This window comes from Colius striatus, chromosome 13 (assembly GCF_028858725.1).
Source record: "Colius striatus isolate bColStr4 chromosome 13, bColStr4.1.hap1, whole genome shotgun sequence".
In the NCBI taxonomy this organism is placed as follows: domain Eukaryota; kingdom Metazoa; phylum Chordata; class Aves; order Coliiformes; family Coliidae; genus Colius; species Colius striatus.
This window is the reverse complement of record NC_084771.1, coordinates 650,403-667,301: the sequence shown is the minus strand read 5'-3', so window position 1 is coordinate 667,301 and position 16,899 is coordinate 650,403. Positions and strand designations below refer to the sequence as shown.

The 16,899-nt window shown below is 53.2% G+C and overlaps 1 protein-coding gene across 3 annotated transcripts in view; it reads left to right on the top strand.

The window, feature by feature from the left end:
* The window catches only part of ENOX2 (ecto-NOX disulfide-thiol exchanger 2), a 42,530-nt gene extending 26,130 nt beyond the window's left edge, over window positions 1-16,400 (top strand). For all 3 annotated transcript variants that reach the window (XM_062006493.1, XM_062006495.1, XM_062006494.1), the window contains exons 7-15: window positions 1,006-1,218; window positions 2,716-2,822; window positions 6,367-6,481; window positions 7,431-7,612; window positions 9,612-9,719; window positions 10,520-10,576; window positions 11,449-11,557; window positions 11,724-11,809; window positions 13,830-16,400. In XM_062006493.1, the coding sequence (XP_061862477.1) occupies window positions 1,006-1,218; window positions 2,716-2,822; window positions 6,367-6,481; window positions 7,431-7,612; window positions 9,612-9,719; window positions 10,520-10,576; window positions 11,449-11,557; window positions 11,724-11,809; window positions 13,830-13,961 (1,109 nt within the window). In that variant the 3' untranslated portion in view covers window positions 13,962-16,400. The remainder of the gene's footprint in view (window positions 1-1,005; window positions 1,219-2,715; window positions 2,823-6,366; window positions 6,482-7,430; window positions 7,613-9,611; window positions 9,720-10,519; window positions 10,577-11,448; window positions 11,558-11,723; window positions 11,810-13,829) is intronic.
* Window positions 16,401-16,899: the final 499 nt, after the last annotated feature.

Below are 16,899 nucleotides of genomic sequence, written 5' to 3'. Positions count from 1 at the left end.
TGCTGAGGCCTCAGCTGGAGTCCTGTGCCCAGTTGTGGGCTCCCCAGCTGCAGAGGGACAGGGAACTGCTGCAGAGAGGCCAGTGCAGGGCCACCCAGATGCTCAGGGGACTGGAGCATCTTCCTTGTGAGGAAAGGCTGCAGGCCCTGGGGCTGTTCAGGCTGAGGGGGCAGCTCATTCATAGTTCCAAATCCCTCACTGGTGGGTGTCAGGAGCTTGGGGCAGCACTTTCTTTCTGTTGTCTCCAGTGCCAGGACAAGGGGTGATGGGATGAAGCTGGAACACAAAAAGTTCCATTGAAACATGAGGGAAAACTGTGTCAGTGTTTCAGTGAGGGAGCCCTGGCCCAGGCTGCCCAGGGAGGGTGTGGAGGCTCCTGCTCTTGAGGTGTTCAAACCCACTGGACACATTCCTGTGTGAGCTGATGTAGTTGGGAGCTGCTTTGGCAGGGGATTGGACTGGATGATCTCTAAAGGTCCCTTCCAACTCTACCATGCTGTGATTCTATGAGTGGTTCTGTGGGCACAGCCACCCTGCTGAGAAGGTGCTGGGATGGATGCTCCAGTGCTCCTCTGGCTGAACCAAAGTGGTTGGTGCTTTCTTGAGCTTGCAGAGCCCATCCAGACTGTTAAAAGCACTAGTGTAAGTCCTAAGACATTCTTTGATGCTCAGGACCCACGTATGGCCTGATTATTCTGGAGCTGGAGGGTATTTTCTTTCATGAAAGAGAATATGTGAACAGGCTTATGAAGTTTTCCAGTAACTTTCTGTCAGCTGATCCTCTTGTTGACCCTCAACAGATGGTTTGCTCCATCAGCTTGGTGTTAGTCCTGTGTTCCTTTGCATAGCCCTGCATTCAGACAATACCATGCCTTCAGGAACTGTGAGTAGCCACCTGAAGTGAGCTGACCTTTGCAGCAGAGCAGTTCAGCGGTGCCAGGGACAGGATCTGCTGCAGGTGAGCCTGTGCCTTCAGTGATGTAAAGATGTCCTTTCCTGCTGCAGATGACACAAAGTTCCTGGAAGCCATCCAGACCTTGCTGACCTGGATAGAGCGAGGAGAAGTGAACAGGAGAACTGCCAACAACTTCTACTCCATGATCCAGTCGGCCAACAGCCACATTCGCAGGCTGCTGAACGAGAAGGCAGCTCATGAGAAAGAGATGGAAGAAGCTAAAGAGAAATTCAAACTTGCTCTTTCAGGGATTCTGGTTCAGTGTGAGTAGTGTTTCCTGCTGAGTGTTGGTTTTCTGTTGTTGTAGGGAAGATGCTTAGTTTCTAAAGTCACTCTAAAAGAGCTCCAGGAAAAGTAACAGTCCCTTCTGTGCAGCTACAGTTAACTTACAAGCATGTACCATTAGCTTGGCAAAGGTTTCTTGTCGTCCTGCTGATGGGAGTAAGAGTCCACATCTTGGGGGGAAAGAATGAATTCTTACTGGTTTTCCTCTTTTAATTATAGTCTGTTAGTAGTTCTGTCATCTTTTCAACTCCATTTCTGTGCACAGACAAGGTAAGTTCCTGGTAGTGTGGTGCCTCAGCCGAGTGTACAGGATTATTCACCAAAGGTAGGACGCAGCAGAGTGTTCCCAACACCCTGCTCAGATGCAGCTGCACACCTGGTGCAGAACAGCAATTCCAACCTGGGGCTTTCAGGTCCCAGGTTGGGATCCCCAAATGCTTTGTTAAACCATGAAGTCAAGGAAAAAGACGTGGGCTCTGTTAGGCTCAGGATGTGATTCGGAGCAGTTCCTCAGACCATTCCTTGCCTCTTGCACATTTCTTTAGTAAGTCTGAATTATTATTCTTTTCACTTTTAAGACAAGCTTTCTGAGCCCCTTCCCCACCTTTGTGCTGTCTCCTTGAACCCCTTGGCTGGGCTGTGAATTTTTGGGTTTACAATCAACACTTTTGGGCTGTTACTTGTTTGATATTTGAATTTAAATGGCCATTTTTCTTGTAAGTTCACGTTAAAAGAAATTTGGGCCCCAGGGCCAGAGAGGAATAGAGTAGCACAGCAGGGTAAGCAGTGACAGTCAGCAGCTCTGCTCTGGAAAACACCCACTGATGGCTCAGCTGCTCTGGGGCTAGCAGAAACTTGATTTCCCGAGTTATGCCCACAACAACATCACAAGTGTGGAAACAACCCCAGCCCCCAAACCCCCAGCCAATAACGTGACAGCTGTGCTTTCTGTTGAGGAGTTGTCATCCAAGGAGAGGCACTCGGGCTTCCCAACAGCCTTTGCAGGCTTTCTGGAGACACACACAGTGAATGTCAGGAAGGAGGGAAGTCTGCAGAGGGGAGGGACAGGACTCGGGACTGTGCTCGGCCTGGGGCACTGTTCTGGGCAGGAGCAGCATCCCCAGCGCCAGCCCTCGCGGCTGTGCCCTGCGCCCGCTGCTCTCACAGGCAGCGCTCTGCGAGGTACACGAGGATTTTCGGGCAGGACACGTGCTGCCTGTTTTTGCAGGTGAGAGCAGGTGCCACTTCCCAGCTGATGGTGACTCTGTGAGCGTTTGCCCCTGGCCTGGTGAAGCCCACGCTTTCCTTTCCAGGCAGAGGCCTTTCCCTGAGTGTAGCTTCAGCGCAGTACGGTGTTAGAAGGAAGGCTTAGCCAAACCACCTGCCTGATTCCACTTTTTTACTCCTTTACTCCTCTCGTTCTCCCTCTCTGGATGCCATTGTGGCCTGATTTGACTGCTGATTTGACACTACAGTCGAGCAGATAGTGGCCGTGTACCATTCTGCCTCCAAACAAAAGGCTTGGGACCATTTCACGAAAGCTCAGCGTAAGAACATCAGCGTGTGGTGCAAACAAGCAGAGGTTGGTAATCTTTTCTTGTGTTAGATCCTCCAGCACAGTCTCTCTTGTCAGGGTATTGATGTTAAGTCTGCCCAGCGCCCGTGTGGGTAACGCCGCCTCCGTGCACAGGGCGAGGTGGGAGCCGCTCGGGCGTCTCTCGTGTCGCAGGTAATCCGCTTTCTCTTGGCATTTGTGTCGCTGGCAGCAGTGCCTGGAGACGTGTGTGCTGCTGCTTGGGCTTGTGCACAGCAATCACAACCATTGCTCTGTTTTCTGCTGCTTTTCACGTTGAGACAAATGGGATTTCTGGAGAGATGTTGAAACACCCCCAGCCCAGCGAACCCCCAGAGGACAGACCCCAGAGGTGGAGCTGATTGCAGCTGGGCAGGCTGGAAACCTTGAGGGAGGATGTTGATATGTTTTTTGCATTCACTCTATGTGTAGTGGTGTGGGTTGTGAGATACAGGATGGAAAGGTGGTAACCAGGCCAGGCTGGGGGTGACCTGCTGAAGAGCAGCTCTGCAGAGAGAGACCTGGGAGTGCTGGGTGATAATAAACTGACCATGAGCCAGTAACATGCCCTCATGGGCAAGAAGCCAATGGCAGCCTGGGGGCACAGTGTGGGCAGCAGGTCCAGGGAGGTTCTGCTCCCCCTCTACTCTGCCCTGCTGAGGCCTCATCTGGAGTCCTGTGTCCAGTTGTGTGCTCCCCAGCTGCAGAGGGACAGGGAACTACTGCAGAGAGGCCAGTGCAGGGCCACCCAGATGCTCAGGGGACTGGAGCATCTTCCTTGTGAGGAAAGGCTGTTGGACCTGGGGCTGTTCAGACTGGAGAAGAGGAGACTGAGGGCGGAGCTTATTCATAGTTCCAAACATCTCACTGGTGGGTGTCAGGAGGTTGGGACATCCCTCTTTTCTATAGTAGCTAGTAACAGGACAAGGGGTGATGGAAAGAAGCTGGAACACAAACAGTTCCACTTAAACATAAGAAAAAACTCTTTCACTGTTCAGGTGAGGGAGCCCTGGCCCAGGCTGTCCAGAGGGGCTGTGGAGGCTCCTTTCTTGGAGGTCTTCAAGACCCACCTGGACACGTTCCTGTGTGACCTGATCTAGGTTGACCTGCTTCTGCAGGTGGGTTGCACTGGATGATCTCTAAAGGTCCCTTCCAACCCCAGCATTCTGTGATTCTATGAACAAGGAGAGGGCTGATGGAAGAAAGCTCTTCTGGCAGGAGGAAGAGCTCTCAGTCCCTTACCTGACCTTGTCAGATGTTGTTGGAGTCAGGTACCCATGTGCAGGACCTTGCAACGGACCTTGCTGAACCTCCTGAGGTTCACATTGCCCTTCTCCTCCAGCTTCTCCAGGTCCCTCTACCTGCCATCCTGTTCCTCTAGCACAGATCTTCCCTTGGTTCTGTGCTTTTCTCAGGTTTTTGAGGTCCTTGTTACAAACTTGGAAAGCAAGTCTATCCCAGCAAAGCCAGAAGTCATCTTTCACCATTTAGATTGTTTAACCTCCCAGTAAACGTGGGCAAAGTTGCCATGCTGGTGTTCTGTGATCACCCCAGGCAGCTCACCTGTCTCTGTAGCTGCCACCTGAGAAAAACCTGTCAGTGGGATCATACCCAGCCAGTGGCCTTCTGGGCAGAAGCACATGATCAAGCCTCCACAGTGGTGGAAAACTCTCAGTGTGTTTTCCTGGGAGATTTCCAGCTGTGATCTCCCCAAGAAGCTACACTTCTGGGACTTTCTTTCCAAATCCCACCGAGTCAAACCCTTGGTAGCAGCTAAGGGACAGTTCATGTTTTGTTTAATACCTGGTAAGCCCAGTGGAGAGTCTGATTCAGATTTTGCCTCTACTTTGAGCCCTGGTGCTCCTGGTTTTTTTTTCTGCTTACTGAGGCTGCTTACTATGGCTGGGGTGGGAGCACTCTCTCCATTTGGAGCTGTCTTTTGTTCCAAGGTAAGTTCTCCCAGTGGGAAGAGGCTGTGAGACCACTGCTGAGGCCTCTTCCAGGACTGCTTGCTGCTGGGCTCGGCCTGCTGGTCTCCCTCCACAGGACCCTAAGTCTTCTCTTAAAGGATGGTAGACCCACAAGAGGCACACAGCTTTTGGCAGAACTTAATTCTGCAGATCATTGTGTTGGAGGAAAGCCTAGTGGGCAGCTCAGGGAGGAGGGACACGCTGGGAGTTCTTAGGCTGGGGCAGGGGATTATGTGTATCATAAACTGCCCATGAGCAGCAACGTGGCCTCGTGGGCAAGAAGCCAACGGCAGCCTGGGGGCATCCAGCAGAGTGTGAGCAGCAGGGCCAGGGAGCTTCTGCTCCCCCTCTGCTCTGCCACATGTGCTGAGGCCTCAGCTGGAGTCCTGTGCCCAGTTGTGGGCTCCCCAGCTGCAGAGGGACAGGGAACTGCTGCAGAGAGGCCAGTGCAGGGCCAGCAAGATGCTCAGGGGACTGGAGCATCTTCCTTGTGAGGACAGGCTGTGGGCCCTGGGGCTGTTCAGGCTGGAGGAGATGGAGAGGGGACCTCAGCAATGCTGATCAATCTCTAAAGGGCAGGTGGTGAGAGGATGGGGCCAGTGTTTGTTCTGTGGAGGCCAGTGACAGGACAAGGGGTAATGGGCACAAGCTGGGACACAAAAAGTGCCACTTGTGTGGACACAAGGAGCAAGTCCTTTCCTGTGAGGTGAGGGAGCCCTGGCCCAGGCTGCCCAGGGAGGGTGTGGAGGCTCCTGCTCTGGAGTTTCCCAAACCTGCCTGGACACGTTACTGTGTGGCCTGATCTAGGTGTGAGCTGCTTTGGCAGGGGATTGGGCTGGATGAGCTCTAAAGCTCCCTTCCAACCCCCACCATGCTGTGAGTCTGTGATTCTATGGTGCCTCGAAGCGTTTCTCCCAGGCAGTGCCAGAAGGTCCCATAGCTGCAGGGAGCTCATGAAGAAGCAACCACCCAGCACACTCCCTCATTATAGACATCACATGCTGGGTGAGGGGTCTGTTGACTCCGGTGGTAACCTTGAGGAGTGTCCCTGCTGAAGCACATCGCTGCCACACAGGAGAGCTCACGGGACTCGAGGGCTACAGGTGCTGTAGTGTCAAGTGGTGGCCTCGGCACCCGTCCCGTTTGGTGTGTGTGCAGGTGGGCAGCTGCAGTGGCTTTAGGGTGAGTAGCACAGCCCCTGGGGGTGAGGGGCAGGGGCAGCACGGGCAGGAGCTGAAGGCAGAAGGAAGTTACTGGTGGAGAGGTGTTGCTGTGAGCAAGGGGACGTGAGGTGGTGACCCAGCAGGGGCTGTGAGGCTGGGAAGCACTGAGTGTAGGAGAGGGAGAGGGTTCACTGAGAAGTGACCCTGTGGGCAAGGCTGGGTGCCTGCCCCAGGGCAAAGAGCAGAAGGGAGAAGGAAGAGCCAGTAATTACCAGTAGCAGTGAGCAGTTGACTCATGCTAGATAATGTCCTTGCTAATGGGTCTTTGACACCTTTTCGATCACGGAGCTGCATCTTTTCATCCAGCCAGTCTGCTCCTTGCAGCTGGATCTAAAACCCCCTCTGCTCTCTGAACCTTAGGAGATCCGTAACATTCACAATGATGAGCTGATGGGCATTCGAAGGGAGGAGGAAATGGAAATGTCTGATGAAGAAATAGAAGATCCATCAGAGATGAAAGAAACAGAAGAGTCAGGTAAAATCACTTCACTTTGTGTCTTCAGTGGATTCTTTCAGGACCTCCATCCTGGCTGCTCTGTACTCCAAAATGATCACAGGCAGAGCAAAATCAAGTGATGGTGCTGTGAATCTGTTCTGTGAGTCTAAGTGCAGTTGCCTGGGGCTGTTTTCCTCTCAGTGCCTGGGCTTCCCTGCATGTTGAAGTTACAAAGCCAAGCGTCCTGCTTGGGAAATGCCATCGTGAAGACTGTGGGGGAAATCATCTGTTGTTACAGCCACACAGCAAATCCAACACACAATGTTGTGTGTTGGACCAGTGTGTCCATCACACATTGCTGGCTGGGGTTAGTTAGATAACCCCCACCCTGCTCCCAAACCCCCTCTTCCCATGTGTTGTGTCCTGTCTGGTTTCCATACCCAGTGTGTGAGTCCCAGGCAGATGTTATCTCCAGATGCTCTGGCCATGGCCCAAGAGCCAGAGGATGTCAGGCTGTCCACACCTTGGGTATGTCCTGAAACCTGCAGAAGCTGCCTTTGCAGCCCTGATGTTGCCTAATCCCATTCCTGAGTTTGCCAGGCTCTGTGTGGACACAGAGGTGGGTGTTTCGTCCCATGACCTGGCAGAGACATTTTTCTAGCTGAAGGTGCCAGTGCAGTCTGCCCTAGAGTCTGTCAGCTTTGCTGGTTAGGAAACCTGCTTCCTTCCCAGCACAGCCATTTCACCCCAGTATGTTCTTTTGCTTCTCTCTCTTTCCTTTCAACTTGAGCAGGACATTGACTGTTGAGAGCTCTTTGTCCAGAGGAGCCGTCGCAAGCGGCGGCTGGGACACGTTCATTTTGGGACTCTGGAGGTGTGGCTGGGCGGTGTGATCTTACAGAGCCCCTGGGCACTGGGGAGGGCCACACTCAAAGGTCTCTTGCCCCCAGTTCTTTGACTTCTGCTCCCTGCCCACCTTGTTCCGCAGCGCTGGTGTCGCAGGCGGAGGCGCTGAAGGAGGAGAACGACAGCCTGCGCTGGCAGCTGGACGCCTACCGCAACGAGCTGGAGCTGCTCAAGCAGGAGCAAGGCAAAGCCAGCAGGGACGAAGACACCACCAAGGAGCAGCAGATGAAGCTTCTCCAGCAGGCTCTGCAGGGCATGCAGAAGGTAGACCCGCACCTCCCCGTAGCTGTGGCCTTGCTGCAAAAGCAGATGGGGCTGTGGCGTGGCACAGAAACACAAGCGAAGGCACTTTGGATTTCAGTGGGACCAAAGCGGCGAGTGGGAGCGACTCTGTCACTTCCCACGCTGCCAAAGTCAACCCAAACTGCCCAACATTTAAAACTGATTGTGCATGAACTGCCAGGTCACATGGAAACCAGCCATGCTTTATGGATTCCTTGGGTGCTCTTTGCACCCACTCTGCTGTTCAGAGGGGCTGTGGAGGCTCCTTCCTTGGAGGCCTTCAAGACCCGCCTGGACACGTTCCTGTGTGACCTGATCTAGGTGACCCTGCTTCTGCAGGGGGGTTGCACTGGATGATCTCTGGAGGTCCCTTCAAACCCCTACCATTCTATGGTTCTGAAGTACCCAGTCTGTGCTTAACCTGCTTTGTTAGCAGGTGAGGTCCTGGTTACCAGCACGAAAGCGGCACATCTCAAGCTTGCTTTGACACCTTTTCTGTCAGGATGAAAGCCCAGTAACGTTTAGGGCATGTCTTGTCCCTTGTGATTGCCCTGGGCTGAATCTCAAGCAGTTTGTGTCCTCATAAACCTCACCAGTAACCGCTGGGATGTGAAGCCAGACTGAGCACAGAGCACATAGTTCAGGCCAGCACTTTGGTTAAAGAAACCTGTGGCACCAGTGATGGTGCTAAGAAGGCTCTTAGTTGTTCTCTGGAGGAACCTGATGCATGAACTGACAGTGCTGGTGTTTGTGATGTTGGAGCTGGCAGGAACAGCCTTCTGTGGTCACTGTCAGCCCTCAGTGCAGGAGGAAACAGCAGGAGTTGCAGGTTCCCCGTGGGCAGGTGTCAGAGCTGAATTTTCTCTTCACACCAGGATGGATGGTGCTGGGAGAGTACTTTGGAGGAACTGCCTTGGTGAAAAAGATGCTGTTTGTGAGCAAGTGCAGGGTCAATAATGAATTACTGTTATTAAGGAATTGAGTTATGGATCTTTTTCTTTGCCTTCCAGTTGAGGGAGGAAAAATATTAAACAAGTGATTGGGGATGTTTTAAGCATGGAAGAAGCACTCACTGAAATATACACATGTATTTTGGTAGCCTGGTTTGGCTTAGGAAAGCTGCTAGCCTAGTGCTTTTGCCATGTTAGCATCAAAGCTTTTCTCCTCCTGGTGACTTACCTGTTTCTGGGAACAGGGAGCAGTTTGAGCCCTGCTTTCTCCTGGCTGTAACAGGAAATCACTCCTCCTTTTCCTCAGTCACTCAAGAGAACACATTTGCTCTGAAAGCAGACTGGTGTACCCACAACCACAGCTGAGACACACCAGCCTGGCCTTGCTAATTTCATGCTGCTCACCTGCAAGAGGTGGGCTGTGATGTGTTAGCCAGCCCCTGTCCTGGGCTGTGCTGGGGGGGCAGTGCACAGCTTGCTGAGGTTTGTTGTAAGCAGCTGCCCTGCCAGGCTGGTGCTCAGAGTGGGGAGCAGTCAGCCTGGCTTTCTGTGCCATGGGACTGTGCAGATAATAGTGCACATCTCTTCCCTAGTAGCCACTTCAGACTCTCTTCTTAAATTTCAGGACAGCTCTGTTCATGTGGGGCTGGAGATCTAAGAGAGACTTTAAGGTGACTCCCTTCCCCCAGGTCACTTGTGTCTGTGCTGCTCTTTCCCACGCACTGACTCTTTATGGGGCCGTGGTGTGAACCAGACTAGGGGAGGTCAGGCACAGCCTGGTGCACAACACACTTCATTTCAGGGACAGTGGAGGTTTGTTGATGATGGGATGGCTGCCCATTTTTTGTATGCTAATAGGCAAAGACACATTTCTAAGGCACACTGTGGAAAAGTCATCTTCTTGTTGTACACTGAACCTTTCAATTGTTCTGATGTCATCTGTCTGGTGGTCATGGAAAAACCTTTCTTCACGTTTAAAGGGTAGGAGGTGAAAGGCATGCCAAGAACTGAGTTTATCTTTTCTCTTCCAGCATCTCTTGAAAGTACAAGATGAATACAAAAAGAGAGAAGCTGAGCTAGAAAAAGTGAGAGAAGACAAACTGAAAGTAGAAACGTTACTAGAGAACCTGAAGGAGCAGGTATGTGCCCTCCCAGTGCTTCCTTAACTCTCAGCAGTGAATGTGCTCCTTGGCTTTGGTGGTCCATCATAAGCACAGTGAAGGACAGAATGCAGAAGTTCCTGAGCCCTGGGTTAGGAGCAACTGTCTTTTGGAAAGCTAGAAAAAAAGCCTTCCCTGCCAAGCTGGAGGATGTACAGCAGCAATGAACTTGCTGGTTGCTTCATGTACCAGTGAGGCAGCCTGCACAAGCAACTGTGTAAGCAGAATAACTTTCATTTTATGGTGGTGTTGCAGCTGAAGTGTGTTTTTTCTGCAACCTGAGCTTTTAAAAGATAACAAAAAAGAGTCTCAATTGTCAAACAGGGATTTTTAGATCTGTGTTTTAGGGATGTGTCTTGCCCTGACCTCCATCAAACCCTGCTGAGAGTTTCTGTCTGTGTTACAACCTCCTGCTCACTGGATTTATTCTAAGTACATGGGGCTTCATCTCAGGCAGGATCCACTCTGGCTCTGGACTTGTGGGGCCTGTGTGTGAAGATGAACTCGCTTGTTCCTCTCCTGTGGCACAGTGACAGTTACACAGGACAGACAAGAAAGAGCAGCACTTCTCCCTGAGGGCCACAGAGCCAAAGCCTGGCTCAGGCCTCACATTTCTCAGTCTTTAGCCTCACTCCTTTGTACCACGAGCTGGGAAGGTTAACAGTTATCTTTCTAGTAACAACAAATGATTTGGTGTCTAGTAACCTTCGGTGCAGGAGCTTCAGTGCCTCACACCAAAGAGCAGAAATAACAGACTCTCATCAATACTCTCTCCTTAGCAAAGTGCAGCAGATGAAGAGGACAAGGAGAGAGATGCAATTGACTGTCAAGGGAATGTGAGTCCAAGAGTTTCTTTTCTGCTGCTTTAGTCAGAACATTCTGTGGAGGGAACCAGTGACAGCCCAATGTAGAATGAGCAGCTTTCAAAGTGGGGTTTGTTGGGAAGGTGTGGTACACACAGACTGGCAAAATCCTAATGTTACCCACTGCTGGAAGACAGTCTGTGTTTGCCCCACTGTGGTGGTTTTGTTGCCCAGGGTGGTTTGTTGCTCTGCTGTTTCCCTGAGCCTTCAAAAGCAGCTTTTGGATCTCCAAGAGAACGCAGTTGAGAGCATTTCCAGTACAGCACCACTGCCCCTGGGTCAGCCTCCCCAGTGCAGAGCTTTACTTTCTCCTGCAGGGAACAGCCTGCTTAGGCCAGGGCCCCACAGTTCCAGGCCCAGTTTGAGGAGACAAACATTGCACTGGTGTAAAAGCAGAGCAAACCCAAGGGACCACGGGGTTCTATCTTGGTTATTGGCCTGAGTCCAGCCCATTTCACTCCTGACTGGAGGCCATGTCCAATTATAGCTGTCTGCAGCTCCCAGACTGCTGGAATTCCACATCAAACTTTGGGGTGAAAGAAAGTCTTTGCACCAGTGGCAGACTTGTGTTTCTTTGCTGATAAAGCGTGTGGTGTGGCATCTTGCTTAACTCTGTGGGCTTTTAATCTGACTCGCTAGTTCAGACCCAGCAGCATGAACACAGCTGTGCTTTGCTGGAAGCACTTTGCAAAATACACAGGAGATGGAGTGTTGTGCTGAGTGCAATGACTCTGAGATGGGAAAACAAAGACTTGGGCTCTGTGGAGTGCCCAGGCTGCTGTGTGGTGTGTGAGGGCCTGTTGTGCTGCTTGGCCTCTGCAACGGGCACTGTGGTGTTTTGGCAGGAGAGCACTGTGTCCAGAGTCTGTGTCTGCAGCCAGGAGAAGGAATGTCCTGTTGAGAAGACAGTGAGCAATAGCCCTGTGAAATCTGAACGAGAAGTTCTCTTAGTTGGTAAGTTTTTTCTGATGGGCTTGGTGAGGATGTTGGACACCTGAACGGAGTGGGACTGGCTTCAGAGTGGCCTCCCAGCTACTGCTGGCCACCTCCTTTGGTTATGCCAATGGAAGAGGGAGTCCTGGAAGCAAGGAAATAACACTTGTGGTGTTCTTCTCGCCAGGAATCATTTCAACCTTCCTCCACGTGCACCCGTTTGGAGCCAGCATAGAGTACATCTGCTCCTACCTGCAGCGCCTGGACAGCAAGGTGTGTGTTGGCTTCACTCCCTCACTGTGGACTGGCTGCTGGGATTTCATAGAATCATAGAATGGTGGAGGTTGGAAGGGACCTGCAGAAGCAGGTTCACCTAGATCAGGTCACACAGGAACATGTCCAGGTGGGTCTTGAAGACCTCCAAGGAAGGAGCCTCCACACCCTCCCTGGGCAGCCTGGGCCAGGGCTCCCTCACTCTCATGGTGAAAGAGTTTTTTCTTATGTTTAAGTGGAACTTTTTGTGTTGCAGCTTCATCCCATCACCCCTTGACCTGTTGCTAGATACTATAGAAAAGAGGGATGTCCCAACCTCCTGACACCCACCCTTTAGATATTTATAAATGTTAATAAGATCCCCCCTCAGTCTCCTCTTCTCCAGCCTGAACAGCCCCAGGGCCTGCAGCCTTTCCTCGTATGAAAGATGTTCCAGTCCCCTGAGCATCTTGGTGGCCCTGCACTGGCCTCTCTGCAGCAGTTCCCTGTCCCTCTGGAGCTGAGGAGCCCAGAACTGGACACAGGGCTCCAGATGAGACCTCAGCAGGACAGAGTAGAGGGGGAGAAGAACCTCCCTGGACCTGCTGCCCACACTCTGCTTGATGCATCCCAGGCTGCCATTGGCTTCTTGCCCACGAGGCCACGTTGCTGGCTCATGGTCAGTATATTACCAGCCAGGACTCCCAGGTCTGTCTCCTAGAGCTGCTCTCCAGCAGGTCACCCCCAGCCTGTCCTGGTGCAGGGGATTGTTCCTTCCCAGCTGCAGGACTCTGCCCTTGTCCTTGTTGAACCTCAGGAGGTTCCTCTCAGCTGGTCGAGATCCCACTGAATGGCAGCACAGCCTCTGGGCAATCAGCCAGTGCTCCCAGTTTGGTGCCAGCAGGGAACTCACTGAGGGTCCCTCTGTCCCCTCATCCAGGTGCTTGATGAAGATGTTTGAGGATTTGCTGGAAAAGGACAAGGGAAAGGGTGAACTTCTGTAGAGTCACAGAAGGGTTTGGGGCTGGGAGGTACCTTTAAAGATCCATGGGCAGGCACCTCTTTCTCTAGAGCAGATTGCCCCAAGCAGCCCAGTTTCTGTCTCAGCCCTGGTGCAGTGTGGTGTAACACACACAGAACTGAAGGGGATGTTGCTGTTGCTCTCAGTGAATTCGTGCTTGTAATTCAAGGAAGCCCTTTGACAGTAGCTGTGTTTAGTTGCAGTGAATCCAGTCTTGAAAATCTCCTCCTCAAATGTGGATTTGTTTATTCTGCCTTTGTTTCCTTTATCCTCATGACCTCTGAGGACAAGAGCAATCTGCACGCTGTTTGTTATCTGCTGACATCTGCCAGGCCTCTCTCTGTGTACATTCCCTCTGCACTGAACAGCCAGTTTGGTTTTGTGTCTCTGAGCAAAGTTTTTCCACATTTACAGAGTCACAGAATGTTAAGGGTTGGCAGAGACCTGGAAAGCTCACCCAGTGCAACGCCCCTGCCAGGGCAGCAGCACCTAGAGCATGGCACACAGGAGGACAGGGAGCTGCTGGAGAGAGTTCAGCACAGGGCCACAGAGGTGATGGAGTGGAGCACCTGCCTTGTGCTGAAAGGCTGAGGGAGCTGGGGCTCTGCAGCTTGGAGGAGCCTGAGGGGTGAGCTCAGGAATGGTTCCAGATGCATCAAGGGTGGGTGTGAGGAGGCTGGAGCCAGGCTGTGCTCAGGGATGGCCAGTGACAGGACAAGGGGCAACAAGCTGGAACTGAAGAGCTTCCAAAGAGACACAAGGACAAAGTTGTTCCCTGTTGAGGTGAGGGAGCACTGGCAGGGGCTGCCCAGATGGGCTGTGGAGGCTCCTTCTCTGGAGACATTCCAACCCAGCTGGTTCCTGTGTGCCCTGCTCTAGGTGGTGCTGCCCTGGCAGGAGGGTTGCACTGGGTGAGCTCTGCAGGTCCCTTCCAGCCCCTGAGACTCTGAGTGCTCATTCCAGGGCTGCTGGAACAAAAACATCTCCATTTCTGGTGACATTTTCCTTCTGTTTCCCCAGATTTGCACTGCAGAGGTGGAAGTTCTCATGACCCGACTCCAGAACACATTCAGGCAGGAGCTGAGTGGGGTTGGGGCCAGCCTGGAGAAGAGGTGGAAGTTTTGTGGCTTTGATGGATTGAAAATGACTTGAGCTTTGACTTTAATGCTTAAAACAGCAGCAGGATGTAAACAGCAGCCAGGAGAAGCTGGGATTCCTCTTCCCTCAGTTCATGCTGGTTACCTTGCAGGCATCACAGACCCGGCTGGGATCATATGTCAGTCAAACTGTAAGCCCAGAGCATCACTGGAGGAACCTTCAAGGCCTGTAGCTCCTTTGGTCAGTTATTTGTTAATGAGTAGGTGCTGCTCAATGTACTTTGTGGAAAAAAAAGGTCCATGTCTGATACCTCCAAGCACAGAGTGTGTTGACTGTGTGTTTTGCCACTGGTGTATGTGTTTTGTGTGCCCAGCCTGTACCTTCTGCTGACTGGCAGGAATAGCCACAGACTGTCCTCCAAAACAACAACAAAGCTGGTTTCTACAACCACCAAAAGGACAGGGGGGAAAAGGCATTTTTTAGACATTTCTATGATTAAAAGCTGAGGTGTGTTTAAACAGAAGGAGGTTTAGGTGGCTCAGAAACTCTCTGAGCCAAACAGTTGCTTGTTTCTTGTGCTGTTTGCTCTGGCAGTGCTGTGCCAGTTGAGCTGGGGTGAGGGCAGTGTCTGTGGGAGCCCATCTAGCCCTGGCACTGCCACTGCTGCTCTCTATGTTGCAGGCTCCCTCTTTAAATACTCTTTTTTACAAGGGTGTTGAGTTTTCTGTTCACTGGAGGGAGCAGAGAGCCTCCATCAGCCTTCACTTGCAGTCATGGCATAACGCCACATTTCTCCACCTGCTTTGCTTTGGAGACTGAGCTTCTGGAACTGCTACAAGACTGTCTTCCTGCTGAATCTTCCCCAGGGCTGTTCCTTGTGTCCTCAGTGAGTGCCAGGCTCCTCCCCAGGGCTCTGCAGGAGCTTGGGAAGATGCCTCTGCCCATTGATCTGGCCTGTGCAGATCCCTCTGTGGGGAGATCCCACACCTGGGCAGAGCAACGCTCCCTCCCAGCCTGGTGTTGTCTGCAAACTGAGGCTGTGCTCCATCCCCTGCTCCACATCACTGACAAACACAACTGGCCCCAGTACCAAGCCCTGGGGAGCTGAACTGGTGGATCTCCAAGCTTCAGGCAGACCAAGCTGCCTCCCTGCTGCCTCCCTGTCCTTGCCTGGCCTTTCTGCGGCCAGCACTTGCAGCCCTCCAGCTGTGTGGCAGCTCACCACGTTTCTGTGGTGCAGCTCTGTGGTAGTGGCTCCTGTTTGGTGCCCAGGCTGGCTGCAGGGCTGCAGCTGCACCTCAGCTGGGCTGCTGAGCCCACCACCTTGCTGGGGGAGAAGCCCCTGATTCGTGTGATTGTTCTCGGCCACTCCTGAGGTCTCCAACACCCTGACAGCCCCTGAGTGTCTGCTGCCATGTGGCTCCCCATCCCCTGCTCCTGCTGACACAGCTGAGGTGCAGCACACAGCAGAGCAGGGCCATGTCAGGTGCACTCAGCACAGCGTGGGGCGGAGGGGACCTCACCAGCACTCTGGCCCTCAAACCCTAGGAGGGATCTCCTGTCTCCCTTGCCCCCTTCACATCCAGGGCAAAGCTCTTTCAGTGAGCCCTGCTATCTCCTGAGCAAAGGTCCTTTTTCCCCTTTGGGGCAGGGCTACCCCATCTGTCACCAGCAGGCCTGGTGTTATGTGCAGCAACCCCCAAAACTCTTCCAGTGACACCAGTCATGGAGCCAGTTATTGCTTGTTGACACTTCCCATTTCTTCCCTCATCATCTCCCCCACCTGGAGGGATGGGAGAACACTGCTCCTGCTCCCTTAACCAGTCATCCCAGGGCCCTGGAAAGTCTCTCCTGACTGCCCTTGGACTTCTTGCCACAGCTACCTGAGAAGTCAGTCACAGGTGACGGTCTGAGGGCCTGCCAGGGCAGGAGCTGCTTCACATCTTCAACCCAGGCCCCAGGAAGGCAGCAGACGGGCCCAAGAGGTGGCTCTGGCTGCACGTTGGGCCTTCATTTGTTCCCCAAGGTAAGTCTCCTACCACAATGACCTGTCTCTTTAACTTTATGGAGGTGCTTTTGACACCAGCTGTGGGCTGCCTCAGCCTCCATCCCTCTTGGTCATTGATCCCACATGAGCCCCGTCCGTGCTGTGTGAGGGGGGTTGGACAGGGAGGGACCTCTCAGCATTGGCCCTGCGCCTTCAGCCCCTGTCCAGAGAGCTCTCCTGCAGAGAATGAGGAAAGAAGCTGCAGAAACGGGGCTGTTCTGAGCCCGGGGCAGCGGGGAGAGGCCCAGCCCTGGCTCTGCGTGCCGACAGGGGCTGGGAGCGTGCCGGGGGCAGCTCTGGAGGCCAGGCCAGCAGGAGGGTCTGTCAGGCTCCAGACTGGGAGCTGTGGCTCAGCCAGCCAGGGCCCTGTGCTGGGGGAGCTGGGCTGGCCTGGGAGCTGCTCCGAGCCATGCCCGGGGCTGCGGGGTCCCGCCGGCACAGGGGAGGGAGGGAGCGGGGCTGGGGGCTGTGCTGGGACAGCGGGTGCTGGCTGCTGCTGCTTCCCCTCCCCAGCCTTTCTGTGCCAGGGCCCTTCCAGAGAGGCTGAGCTTTCCCTGAGCCCCTGTGTGCTCTGTGCCCCCAGGAGGAGCCCCGCTCTGCAGGGGGCTGAGGAGGGAGTGGGTGCTGCTGCGGGTGCTGAGCCCTCCCTGTCCCTAGAAAGCTCGGGGAGTGAGTGGCTCCTGGAGCTGGAGCAGCTGCCAGGGGCCCCAGAGCAGCTCCCTGGGGTGCAGGCAGGGGGAAGGGGTGACAGGAGCCTGGCTGGAAGCTGATGAAAACCCTCCTAAGGGAATGCTCTGGGCAGTTGTGTCACTGAAGGTGAACGTTGTCTTTTTAAGGAATAAACGTTTTTTAATGCACAAATTTTGGCCCTGTTGCTTTCTTTTTCTCACCAATTTCTATTGCCTGCTGCAGGAAAGGAGGGGCTTCATCCCACTCCTGACAGTG